The 14029-nt window shown below is 44.8% G+C and overlaps 2 protein-coding genes across 4 annotated transcripts in view; one reads left to right on the forward strand and one right to left on the reverse strand.

Annotated features, from left to right (window-relative positions):
* Window positions 1–12739, forward strand: part of polr3c (polymerase (RNA) III (DNA directed) polypeptide C) — a 61574-nt gene extending 48835 nt beyond the window's left edge. For 2 of the 3 annotated variants that reach the window (XM_084336235.1, XM_084336234.1), the window contains exons 10-13: window positions 11011–11112; window positions 11927–11976; window positions 12066–12215; window positions 12600–12739. In XM_084336235.1, the coding sequence (XP_084192361.1) occupies window positions 11011–11112; window positions 11927–11976; window positions 12066–12215; window positions 12600–12681 (384 nt within the window). In that variant the 3' untranslated portion in view covers window positions 12682–12739. The remainder of the gene's footprint in view (window positions 1–11010; window positions 11113–11926; window positions 11977–12065; window positions 12216–12599) is intronic. The other variant, XM_084336236.1, reaches the window with a different exon arrangement.
* A 556-nt stretch (window positions 12740–13295) lies between these two features.
* The window catches only part of itga10 (integrin, alpha 10), a 134819-nt gene continuing 134085 nt past the window's right edge, over window positions 13296–14029 (reverse strand). The window contains exons 29-30 of the mRNA XM_084336733.1: window positions 13531–13644; window positions 13296–13434 (exon numbers count right to left, since the gene is read on the reverse strand). Coding sequence (XP_084192859.1) covers window positions 13375–13434; window positions 13531–13644 — 174 coding nt within the window. The 3' untranslated portion in view covers window positions 13296–13374. The remainder of the gene's footprint in view (window positions 13435–13530; window positions 13645–14029) is intronic.

Genomic DNA, 14029 nt, shown 5'->3' on the forward strand with positions numbered 1-14029 from the left:
CATACATAGCACAAGTCCCCTCCGGTACTTGAGGTAACGGCAGTCGCATCTTTTCACCTGCGCAGCTCGATCTCTCAGTGGCGAGGAGTAACGCGTGGGAGGCTCACGCTGCCCCCGACACTTCCTGATTCTACTGCGCAGGCGCACCAACCGACCTGTAGGAGTCGCTGTCCACAACGCCCGATCCCCACCCATCAGTTTCCCACCCCCTAATACGGCCAATGTGTATTAGTACGGACGACCAGCTAAACTGAAAGCAAATGTGGAGCGCTGGGCTCGAACAGGCGAGCCCAGCGTCTCCAGATTTTGTGGCGAGCGCCTTGCCCACTACGCCACGTAGCCGCCCACCATTCACAAAATTAAAGACCCCTGTACACATAAATTGAAGAGTGAGCCAAAATAAATCGATCATGTCTTCCAGGAGTACTATAAATAATTATATACACAAACCTCTACAGTAGATGGGGAATCAATGAGGACGTTTTTAAATACACTAGATCTACCCAGAATTGGATACAAAAAGATACAAAATGAGACAATTACAGCAGAAATAACACTGGAGGACTTCTACTCATGCACAATAGAGAGCATCCTGACTGTGGCCCGTTCAGCCGAACGCACAATTGGAGGTGGACTTCCCACTCTCCAGGACATTTACAACAAGCGTTGCAGGAGCAAGGCTGAGAGAATAATCAAAGACTCTAGTCACCCAAACAACTGCCTCTTTGAACAAGCAATACCGGAGTCTCATGGCCATCAGGATGCTCAACGACAACTATTTAACAACCCATCATCTCTACACTCACAGCACACACATCCACACGCACACACTCACTTTAAATAAACATTCACCGTAACACCCACTCTACTCACTTTAAACACTTTAACACACTTTATTAACAAAGAGATTTGCACTACAATTCATACCTCATTGCACCTTACCCTAAGTTGTACCTGATCCCATTGCTGCATTTGACCTCGCTGTTACTCTTTTTTTACTCTGTATTGTATATATGTATATTGATTGACTGAACACTTTTTGTTGAATGAATGAATGAAAACTTTATTTAACAGATTGCAGAATGGGTACAATACAGTACGGCTCAATACACACAATTGTTAAGGGGATGCAGACCAGAGAAAGACGTTTGTCTTGTTTACATCAGGGTCCCCCATTTTCAATTCATAGTGACATTTATGACATACACAACATACATGACATCATGACATTTATGACATAGGGACATACATGACATACAGGTATATAGTACTGTTACATTTGTGACATATATGATATGCAAATATACAGTACTGTTACCCATAGATCCTGACAGAGTATATACTGTACATATGATGGGGAGGAGACTGTACATTAGGAGGGGGTGGGTGGGTGGGTGAGAAATATACATACAGTGGGGAGAGAATATATACATACGGTGGGGAGGAGACTGTACATTAGGAGGGGGTCGGTGGGTGGGAGAGAAATATACACATACGGTGGGGAGAATATATACATACGGTGGGGAGGAGACTGTCTATTAGGAGGGGGTGGGGGTGGGGGGTTTGGACATTTACGGTGGCCAGTTTCGAATTGCAGCCTCCCGTAGGTGCTCTTTTAGAGCGGTTTTGATTGTGGGTAGGGATTCACATTCCTTTACAGCTTGGGGTAGGGCGTTCCACATTGATGTGGCATAATTGCGAAACGTGTTTAGTCCCTTGTTTGAGCCAAATCTGGGTTTAACATGATTTGTTGAGCTTCCTCTGGTGTCGTGGTATTCACTGACCTTTGGGAAGTATTTTGACATGTACATGGGTACCTTAGTCGTATAGTGTATCTTGTAGACCAGGCCCATTGCAAGTTGCTGTACTCTGTCGTCTACTCTAAGCCATCCTAGGTAGTCAAAGTGGGCAGGGGTGAGGTGGGTTCTAGGAGTAAGGTCAAGTAGTAGTCTGACCAGTTTGTTTTGTGATGTTTGTAATTTTGTTTTAAGCGCCTTTGAGGTGCTTTGGTACCACGAGGTGCACGCATAGTCATAGTACCCTTGGATGAGTGCTCCTGCCAGAGTCTTCAGGGTATTCTTGTTTACCAGAGAGGAGATCCGGTACAGGAATCTAGTTCGTTGGTTGACTTTTTTTATTACATTGGATGCCATTTTGTCACAGGAAAGATTTGCCTCTAGGATGGAACCCAGTTTGTATCCAGCTCACTGATTGACAAGCTAAAAGCAATTGCTTTTAGCTTGTCAATCATAATGGTGTGATTGACAGTGTCGAAGGCCTTTTGTAGGTCCAGCATGACCATGCCCCAGTATTTGCCCGCATCCACCTCTTGCTTGATGTGGTCGTTCAAATAGAGAAGGCATGTGTCAGTGGAGTGGGATGTTCTGAAGCCAGATTGGAATTCGTAGATTAGATTTTTTTCCGTGAGGTACTTTTCGACCTGTTCGTATACATTTTTTTCGATGACTTTCGAGATGGATGTAAGGATAGAAACAGGGCGGTAGTTGCCTGGGTCTAACTTGCTGCCCTTTTTGTGCAGGGGTGTTACTCTCGCAATTTTGAAGTCCTTGGGGACGTGTCCCTGTTTTATGGAGAGGTTTATTATGTGTGTGATGACTGGGGTGATGGCGGCTGCTGAGTCTCTGAGGAATTTGGAGGGGATGTTGTCATGGCCAGTGGCCTTGTTCGGTTGGAGGGCGCTCAGTTTTTTGAGTACCTCATCTGTAGTTACCATTTCCAGTTTGAAGTCGTCTTTGTGGACGCCTAGGTTCTTGTAGTATGCTACTATGTGTTCTACCCCATACTGCCCTGAGTGGGAGGGTAGTTTGTTTACCAGTGTTGTGGCTATGTTTGTGAAGAAAGTGTTTAAGTAATTGGCTACATCCAGCTTGTCTGTGATGAGCGTGTTGTCCGTCTTTATGTTTATGTTTGAGAACCTGGTTTTTAAGTTTTTTACTGCAGCCTAGTTGATTATTGAGTAATTTCGTATCCAGTATGACTTTAGCGTCCCCTTGATCCTGTTCGGTGAGATTCAGGTTGTGATGGTAAATGTGCCTGCATTCACTTCCCATCACACTCTTCAGAGTTGCAGCCTGAATGTTCATGTCCTTCTTGGTTATACCCGTAGCCAGGGCTGTACGTTAACTTTTTTTGCACATAGCACTGGTGCTACAGAGGTTGATAGTTTTGTAGCACAGGCCAAAATCTTGTAGCACGAGTATAAAACGTCTCTAAAATCTCTAAAAACAACCACAAGTAGTGCAGTTCATTACTTAAATAGGTATGTGACTGGCAAGGGACATGAATCTTGCATACAGGGCACACAAAATCCAAACTTTAACAAGAAATGCTTTTAGACAAATTCTTTCTTTATTTGCCCATAATGTAAAACAAAAAGAACAAGGACATAACCATATAACCGATATGAAGCAGTCCGAGACCAGGCAGCGCTGGTGTGGACTCAGATTACAGGGAAAGCTAGAAACCAACCTAGAAACACCTAGAAACCAACATAACAAATAGATATAATGCATACAAACACCTGTACATATTTGTGGAACCAAATAAATAAATGTATTATTATTATTATTATTATTATTATTATTATTATTATTATATATTATTATTATTATTATTATTATTATTCGTGTGTGTGTGCGTGCGTGTGTGTGTGTGTGTGCACTGCACACGTGTCACAGTTCCAGCATCATGTCTGCTGGCCACTTTTTCAGATCCACACACACACACACACACACACACTATTGCATTAATCAGAACTAAGTACAAGGAACTCTGCATGAATGAAAAGGGCTTTATAAATAAAATGAATTATTATTATTATTACCTTATTTGCATATTGTCTCGTTATTAGATAGATAGATAGATTGATTGATAGATAATTAATACTTTATTGATCCCGGAGGGGAATTTAAGTAGCCATACGATGGAGTTCTTTTTACAGAGTAAAATTAGCGGCTTAAATTTAGTGAACAGCATTTCTTCCTTGGCGATGCAATATGCCACATTCATCTTAAACTTTACCTCACGGAGATCAGCATCATCCGCTCTGGTCGTCTGTTTACTCAGCGAGTGCAAGAGGGTGCCGGCCCGCGCTCAGGAGTTTGTTTAGCGTTGAAGGCATCCCGGGCAAGAATGTGTCGATGGGACGTATTGTGTTTATTAATGTTATCCCTTTTTAGGATATTGTTACCCGCGAGTCAAGGGATTCTCTGATCGGATCTTTTCCGGAGTCTCCCGGCACCAGTGACAGAATAATAATAGCTGTGCTTCCTCATTAAAAAATATCCACGGAAAATCATTTTCCCACTCTGCGTTATATCTGTACATCTTGTTAATCTTCTCCTTTTGTCTCGTTTCTATTAACGGTGGTCCCTCTCGGGCTCGTTTGGGGTTTTGATCTTGTACTTCTTTTGTTGGATTTAATACCTTAAAAAAGCGCTTCATCTTGTCGAAGTCACCCAGTCAGTGTACATTGAGCTCGCAACTTAGTCGCGGGGATATTGTTCGCTAGGGATTATGGGATTTGGTGTTTGATTATGGACTCTACGCGAGACGGGACATTGTTTTTAATCGCACGAGACTACAAGTACCAAGTGGATAGCGTGGTGCTGTGGTCCATTCAATTTACCGTCACACTTTTTTTTTTTTTGCTTGCTCCACGGGCCATCGCACCAGTGCTACTGAAGTCAATTCATTCATCGCACAGACTGACGTCAGTGTCGCACGTGCGACATATATGTCGCAATGTACAGGCCTGCCGTAGCGAGTGCATAGTCCTCGTATTCGGCACGGAATATGTCCCAGCTGATGCTCCAGTTGCCTGTGAAGCTCATCGGGGAGGGGGGTGGAATATTAGCCGCCATGCTAGCTGACAATAGCCCAACGTTACTTGTCTCGGCCTCCGTAATGTTGTCTTCAGAACCGGAGTCCGACTGTGACATAGTCAGCTAATATGTATACATGGACGTAAGTTCAACTACTTTTGACACCATGTTTGTGTGGATGTTTCTACGGCATGAATAACGACAGACACAAGTATCAAGTTCAAGTGTCTGTAAGCAAAGTGCTTCACATTTCTCTACATCCGGGTATTCATGAAAACAAAAGCAAGCGATTGCCGATCACCTCGATCTAACTAGACCCTGTAACAATGATTTTCCAAAATAATCTTGCGGTCTACTTGAAACCAGCGCGCGATCTACCGGTCGATCACGGTCGACTGGTTGGGCACCACTGATCTAAAGGATAGATTTGCACTTAGGAATCAAGGCTTGTTTAGATATCTTCAATTGAGAGAATATTACAACAAAAAGTTAAAAAAAGAAAAAAAAAACTGGAGGCACCAGAAGAAAAATAACCCAGTAATAAATTATGGCCAATGCATACTATATGATCAAAAAAAGATTGAGGATTACTTCTGAACTTTATCATAATTTAATGGAATGTCAAGCTTAAAATTGTTTTAATGTAAAACTTGTGGGAAAATGAATTGAACATCACAATTTCAGAAGAGGAATGGCATGATATGTGGGTAACACAACAGACGTCCACAAACTCACTCAAATGGAGGGAATTTTATTGGAAAAACCTAATGTGTTTCTTTATTACACCTAACATAAAAAGCAACAACTTCGGGGCGTCTAGGTGGCGCAGTGGCCAAGGCGCTTGCCACCAACGCAGGAGATGCTGGGTTCGAGCCCAGCTCTCTGCGTTGCTACCAGCTTGGCTGGTCGTTCATACTAATACAATTGGCAGTATTAGGGGGTGTCCCTCCCACGCAGACCCTCGCCGCTGAGAGATTGCGCTGTGCAGGTGAAAAGATGCGACGGCTGCCTCCTCGTGTACCGGAGGGGACACGTGATGCTAGGCTTCGTCCACATTGCAGTCGGCTTGTGGGAGGCACGGCCTAACAACGTTCGAGACAGGTGAGGGTAGAATTTGACAATACAAAATTTGGGAAGGGAGAAAAATAGAAAAATGGGGTGAAAAAGTAGAAAAAAAAAGGCAACTACTTCAAAGGCAACAAACATGTTGGAGGCACCGTGACCATACAGATGCAAATCAATTGCCCAAAAATATAACGGGATGGAGTGGACTCTGTATTGAATGAAGTATTGGGATACATTTTTTTTTTTTTTTATCCACTTTTTCTCCCATTTTCTATATTTTCTCCCATCCCAATTTCGTATCATCCAATTCAACCCTCCCCTGTCACGAACGCTGTTTCTTGCCTCCCACAAGCCGGCTGCAATGTGGACTAAATCATACATAGCACAAGTCCCCTCCGGTACTTGAGGTAACAGCAGTCGCATCTTTTCACCTGCGCAGCTCGATCTCTCAGTGGCGAGGAGTAACGCGTGGGAGGCTCACGCTGCCCCCGACACTTCCTGATTCTACTGCGCAGGCGCACCAACCGACCTGTAGGAGTCGCTGTCCACAACGCCCGATCCCCACCCATCAGTTTCCCACCCCCTAATACGGCCAATGTGTATTAGTACGGACGACCAGCTAAACTGAAAGCAATGTGGAGCGCTGGGCTCGAACAGGCAAGCCCAGCGTCTCCAGATTTCGTGGCGAGCGCCTTGCCCACTACGCCACGTAGCCGCCCGTATTGGGATACATTTTATACTTGGGTAATATAAATGAAGTGATACTGGAGGAAGATAACTAGTTGGTCAATATTCTACTCGCAGCTGACGGGCCATAAGAAGAAACTGTCTTGAAACAGATCCACCCGGACATACGTAGACAGTGGTTAGATATAGTACAGAAATATTTCTGATGGAAAAAATTACTTATTCTCTTAACTCTTTGACTGCCACCAGCTTTCGCCATCTTTACTAAATGGCGCCAGCGTTATTGACCATTTTAGCGATGCAGACCCATCGTGTGTTCTGTATTATTATAGCTATGGAGACAATAGTATGGCTCATTTTACAGGCATTGTTCATAGTCCATTACTGACTAATCAATTCATTTCTACACACTGTAGTTTGTTACACGCTACGCGCTAAACATCGCCACATTTCCAAAATAAAATAATCCAGTCTTTTTTTCATAGATCGCGAGATATGACGCGTTTTATGCACTACGCCCAAATCGTTCTGGACGATCGCCTGAAGCCCCAAATACTCCCAGATCAAAGGTATATAGTATAAGACCCCCCGCATTTCATTGTATACTTGTATGCCGTGACAAATAAAACTCTTGACTTGACTATATCATGTACATATGTGCCTTCACAAAATCATCAAGGGGGGGGGGGGGGGGGGGGGGTGTAGTCTTACCCCGAAAATGCGATCGTTGGTTTAGGTCCGGTAAAATACGACACTGTGATTGTTACAGAAACATGTTTCAGGTTCGGTAAAATAGACATAGAATATACCTTACCTTACCTAAAAGTCAAGTCAAGAGTTTTATTTGTCACGGCATACAAGTATACAATGAAATGCGGGTGGTCTTGCCCGCAACGATGTGCAATACAGTAGTACAACATATAATAGAATCCAATAAAACAACATTGTGCAATAAACAGGTAACATAGTGGGGCATCTCGGTATTTGTACATAGTTATTTACAGAGTATGAAGAAATGCTAGGTCCTTTGGTAGTGCAATACACTGTTACTGTTGCTATACTATTTTTAAAGTGACCTTTCCTTTGTGGCCATAAGTGTGGGCGTGTGCAGCATGAGTGTGTGCTTGCTCATGTTAAAGTGGCTGCTAGTGTGCGAGCGTGTACAGCGTGCGTGTCGTGTGTGTGCTCATGTGTGCTTGTGTGTGGAGAGTTCAGTGTTCTGTGGCACTCAGTGTTCAGTGTTCAAGGCTCTGATGGCCTGGGGGAAGAAGCTGAGCCGAAGCCTCTCTGTCCTAGTAGCTGGGGTTCACAGGCGTCTGCCTAACCTCAGCAGCTGGAACAGGCTGTTATTGGGGTGGTGAGGGTCTTTCATTATTCTGCAGGTTCTGGATTTGCACCTCTTGTTGTATAGAACCTGCAGGGGCGGTAGTGCAATACCCGTGGTACGCTCGGCTGAGCGCACCACTCTCTGTAGGGCCTTCTTGTCCTGTGCCGTGCTGTTTCCATACCAGGCAGTGATGTTTCCAGTCAAGATGCTCTCTACAGCTCCGGAGTAGAAGGACTAGAGTATCTTCCCAGATACTCTGAACTTCCTTAACTGTCTCAGGTGGTAGAGGCGCTGCTTCGCCTTTTTTTACGACTGTCTGTGTGTTGACCATGTCAGATCCTCTGAGATGTGGACCCCCAGGTACTTAAAGCTGCTCACCCTGTCCACGGTAGCCCCGTTTATCCTCAGTGGTGTGTGTGTCTCCTGCTGTCCTCTCCTATAATCCACGATCAGCTCCTTGGTTTTACCAATGTTCAGGAGCAGGCTGTTGTCCTGGCACCAGCGTTCCAGTACCTCAACCTCCTCCCGGTAGGCCTTCTCGTCGTTGTCCGAGATCAGCCCCACCACCACCGTGTCGTCTGCAAACTTCACTATGGAGTTGGAGCTGAACTTGGCCACACAATCGTGTGTGTAGAGTGAGTACAGCAGGGGGCTCAGAACACAGCCCTGGGGGGACCCGATGCTCAGGGTGATGGTGTTGGAGGTCTGACCCCCCACCCTGACCGCCTGGGGTCTTTCACTCAAAGTCCAGTACCCAGGCGCTCAGAGCGGAGCTCAGACCCAGCTCGATCAGCTTGTCCACCAGTCTGGTGGGGACTATGGTGTTGAACGCTGAGCTGTAGTCAATGAACAACAGTCTCACATAGCCCCCCTTCTGGCGGTCAAGGTGAGAGAGGGTGCTGTGCAGTACCTGGGAGACCGCGTCGTCAGTGGACCTGTTTGTCCTGTATGCAAATTGCATAGGGTCCATATCACTGGGGAGGGAGGCACAAATGTGATCCTTGACCAGCCTCTCGAAACATTTCATGTAGTCATTGAGACATGTTGGGGAGGGTTTCTTCGGTACAGGGATGATGGTAGACATCTTGAAGCAGGCAGGGACCACTGACTCCGCCAGGGATTGATTAAATATGGCGGTGAACACAGGGGCTAGCTGGTTGGCACAGGACTTAAGTATGCGTCCTGTTATACCATCTGGGCCAGCCGCTTTCCTGGTGTTCACCTGCATAAATGCTCTTCTCGCACTGTGTTCCGACAACGAGAGAGCGTCCCCGCCCCCCGCGGTTGCCCCCCCCCCCCTCCACAACAGCTGGCGCGCCAGTGACGTCACTAGCCGTTGAGCCAGCGGCGCCACCGTCTACACCAAACCGAGCGTAGAAAGAGTTGAGTTTGTCCGCGAGAGAGGTGTCGCCGCTCCCCATTGAGGGGGCGCTGACTTTGTAGTCAGTTATTGTCCTCAGTCCCCGCCATAAGCCTCTTGTGTCGTTTTGTGCCATTTGTGTCTCCAGTTTATCAGCATATGTCCGTTTTGCAAGTTTTACAGCCTTGCGCAGAGTATAGACTGAAGCCTTGTACTCCTCCATGTTTCCTGACTCTCTGCCCAGGTTGTAAGCAGTGGTGCGAGAGTTCAGAGCTGCTCTGATAGTACTGTCCACCCACGGTTTCTGGTTTGGGAAAACCCGCACCTTTTTCATGGGGACAATACTGTCAGCGATTGTTGTTATGAAGCTCACAACGGTGTCCGCGAACACGCTGACGTCACTGGCGCTTCCTTGAAACATATTCCAATCCGTGTCTGCGAGCGCGTCCTGAAGTGTGGCCTCTGATTGGTCGGTCCATTTTTTTGTCTCACGTGACACGACGGCGTCACATGATCTTTGTTTGTAAGCAGGAAATAACAAGATGGAGTCGTGATCGGACAAGCTTGTAGCACCCGTCAATGGTGGAGCCGCTACAGCCTTGTAGCCGGCTCTGAACTGGGTGTAACAGTGGTCGAGCGTGTTTCCTCCCCTTGTGGAGCAGGCGAAAAAAGGACGGCATCACTTTTTTCAAATTCGCCTGGTTGAAATTACCAGCTACGATCGTCACTGCGTCTGGATGTTTGATTTGATGTTTATTGAGGTGGTCGTGTAGCTCCACCAGCGCTTTGCCAGTGTTCGCTTGTGGAGGGATATATACGGCGGTCATGATGACCGCGGTAAACTCACGGGGGAGGTGGAACGGACGGCACAGAATTGAAAGATGTTCCGTGTCTGGGGAGCATGAGCTTGAGAGAACATGCACCTCTTTGGGGTTAACCCAGACATTGTTCGTGAGGAGACAGACCCCACCGCCGACGCTCTTGCCGGAGGCTGCCAAAAAGAATAATTCCCAGTGATCGCATTGCCATCGCGATTACCCGTGTATATGTCTATACTCATGTCTATGGGAAATAGGCTTCAGGCAACAAAATCTCGAGGCGATCGCTGTGTCTCTCTGTCTCCGAGGAGGAGGAGCCCTTGCAAAGCAAAAAAGGAAAAGGTGTATGCACACCAAGCCATTCCAGTTCAAAAGGTAGGCGATACTGCCACCTGGTGACATTCGATCGTCATTGCAATTCCAACATAGGCAGATGAATCAGAGACACCTAGAGGTCTCTGGCTGACCGTATAGAACGGGGATCAAAGGAAAAGATCAAAGGATCAAAACCCGAGAAATCTCGTGTTTCTGGCGCTCAGCGGTTGGCGAGATAACCCGACTTTTTCGGGGTTGGCGGGCAAAGAGTTAAGAGTTAAGAGTGAAGGAAGATGAATCTGAAAGAAAATGTATTGGTTATAGAAATAAAGACAAATTATGGAATTGTATATATTTTTTTCTAATCATAAAGTTAATAAAGACTAAAGTGATAAAAAAAAACATTTAGTGAACATTTTCACACATCCACTGAAAAAAAGGCATTTTAAGGATCGATTTGATTCAGATGAAACAATTATAGGCTACATCCTAGACACAGATACATTATTTTCCCCATTTCCTCGCCTATTTCCCTCACTTTACACAATCTGCTCATTACCTTTTGTCTTAACAGCCGTAACTTTCTCTCTTCAGGAAATCCCCAAGACTCCTGACCACGCTCCCTCCCGTACCTTCTACCTCTACACTGTCAACCAGCTCCCCACTGCCAGAATGCTTCTTCAGCATTGCTACAAGGTAGAGTAGAGACCTAAGAGCAGGGGTGTAAAGTACTTGAGTAATTGTACTTTGTTACAATACTTAAGTACTGTTTTGGGGGATTTGTACTTTACTCAAGTATTATTAAGTTTGTATACTTGTACCTTTACTCAATTACATTTCAGAGGAAAAAAACATACTTTTTACTCCTTACATTTAAAATGCAGACATATAAAGTACAAATCTCGCAGGTCCAACCATTTTAATTAGTATATCTGTTTCTCTGGCCGAACTAACGTTAACGTTATTAATCCTGTGGCCGCACTTTATTTAAAAACAGCCAATCAAATCCCCATCAATGGAAAATGTACCCGCCCATACCCATGCTGATTGGTTCTTGTGCCAGACTAGAAAGCGGGGATCTTTGATTAAACACCTGCTATCAGAAGAATAGACAGTCAGAGTGACAAGCTACAGAAGATGGCCACAAACGATGTACGAATGATGAAGAGGATGAAACGGTTGGCGTAGACGAGCACCAATTGCCCTATCTCCATGAAAAGTTTTTACTTTAACCTTTTAGTACTTAAGTACATTTAAAAGTACCAACTTTTTGACTTTTACTTTTTAGCCAGATACTCTTGACTTTTACTTGAGTACGATTTTGAGACGGTACCCATACTTTCACTTAAGTATAATTTCTGGGTACTTTTTACACCCCTGCCTAAGAGCCTAAGAGCCCTCTGTCTGGATGGACGGACGGACGGATCAGGACTAATAGTGATGTACTACATTCCAAGGCTGGTTTGACTTTTGATTATTTTCTTTTTATATTTATTTTCCCCCCGTTCAGACGGTGGCCAACCTAATCGAGAGACGCCTGTTTGAAACCAAAGAGAACAAGTGAGTAAACCAGCCATGACTTGTTGCTTCTCTACATTCCCTGTCTGTCACTGAGGTAGAGATTGATTGGCTGTTGGTTTGACTAACAGGCGTCTGCTGGAGAAGTCCCAGCGAATCGAAGCCATCCTGGCATCTCTGCAGGCCAGTGGGGCGGAGCCTGAGCAGCTGACTGAGGTGGAGGAGATGATCTCCGCTCCAGAGAGGCAACAGCTGGAGTCCCTACGACATCACATCAACAAGTAGGAACACAAAACCACACTAACACTTCATTTAGTTCCAGGTTTTGGGTAAATTCCCTTTTTTTTTTAATTAAAAATGTACAGCAGAAATTGCACTTTATTTCCCCAATGACAATGAAACATTCATTCAGAGTTTTTATTTAATAGATTGGATAGGACAACTTTCATACCATGTTTTTCTTTTTCTTTTCTTTTTTTCATTATTTGAATTTGAAAGAAAATCCACTCCCTGGATTAATTCCTGAATGGAAAGTCAATTGATCCCAGCAGTGATTTCTACCGGCGGCACACCACAATATCTTCATTGACCTGCTTACAACTTGATTCTCACTGCCTCCTAATACCATATCTCTGTTTGTCTGTCCTCTTTCCCTCTCCCTCTAGGTTAGACTCGACAGAGAACCAGGTGGACGAGAGCATTTTTCTGCTAGGATCATACGTCAACTCCACCGCAACCTCGCGCTGACAGTCAAATTCAACAGTCAACATTATAATCTGCACCGTTATCCCTTGTCCCCTCAGTGTTTCTGAGCATCTTGCCGTTTACCTTTTTGTGTTTTATGAATGGCGACACGTACAGGCGTGTGATATAGTTTATACAGTCGAGAGACAGCAGCACTGTAGATCGGAAAGGCTTTGAAATGGAATAAAATAATTTTAGCAAGTCATATCTCGCTTGATTTTATTGCACGAATCGACGAGGGCCGAATAAGATTACATTTGAATATATATTTTTTTTAACTTGTTTTCAACCGTTTTAATTTCAACACGGAACAAGAAGAAACGTGACACAGTGGGACGGATTGGAGAGAGTGATTGGTTGGACATTTTTTTTTAAACCGTGATGAAGTGTGCACGTTAAATAGAAGAGCGGTGGTTTTGATACACTATGAAATTAGAAAAACTGATTATTTACACAAGTGCTCCCAACCCTAGGAAATAGTGGCTAGAGCATTTCCAATTGGACCCATATAATGTTCTTTAGTCCAGGAGGTCCTTGTTCTGTCCAAAATGCTCGAGTCCCGTCCCTGCACAACGAAGGGGTGTCCGTGTCCGTTCCACAGGAATGGCCTTTTCAAGGAGGTGGACTCTGCTGTCATGGACGTCCTCGTAGCAAGTTGACATTGACTGTAGTCATGGCAGCGACAGTTTGCGGCCTTCAGTCTTCGTGGTTCTCCTCCTCCTCCTCCATTATGAGTTTGCGTGTGAAGAACCCCAGCTGGTGAAAGGAGAGATGAGATGAGTGTTTCAATATCGACTCTGCATCCACTGCTACATGTCCTGACGAGATTACTGTAAGATTAGATGAGATTACCTTCCATAATACGAAGATGATGAGGGCCAATAGCAGCAGCCCTCCAATGATGCTACCAATCAGAATCCAAAGGGAGATGGGAATGGCCCGCCCCTTCAGCACTTCCAATACAGTCTAATAAATAAAGGGGGGACACATGGATAAAATAGCCACAGTAAATGGTCATAACAAAGATATTGGATATAAAGGAAGATTATGTATTCCAAGCTAAGCCTATGGGATGAAATTGATTGATTGATTGATTGATTGATTGATTGAAAACTTTATTAACAGATTGCAGAATGGGTACAATACAGTACAGCTCAATACACACAATTGTTAAGGGGATGCAGACCAGAGAAAGACTTTCGTCTTGTTTACATCAGGGTCCCCCATTTTCAATTCATCAGGACATATATGACATACATGACATACAGATAGACAGTACTGCTACATCTATACATTTATGACATACCAGATTTGCAAATACAGTACCGTTTGTGATACAAAAAGAGTCCAG

This window comes from Notolepis coatsorum, assembly GCF_963971535.1.
Source record: "Notolepis coatsorum genome assembly, chromosome: 19".
Taxonomy (NCBI): Eukaryota; Metazoa; Chordata; class Actinopteri; order Aulopiformes; family Paralepididae; genus Notolepis; species Notolepis coatsorum.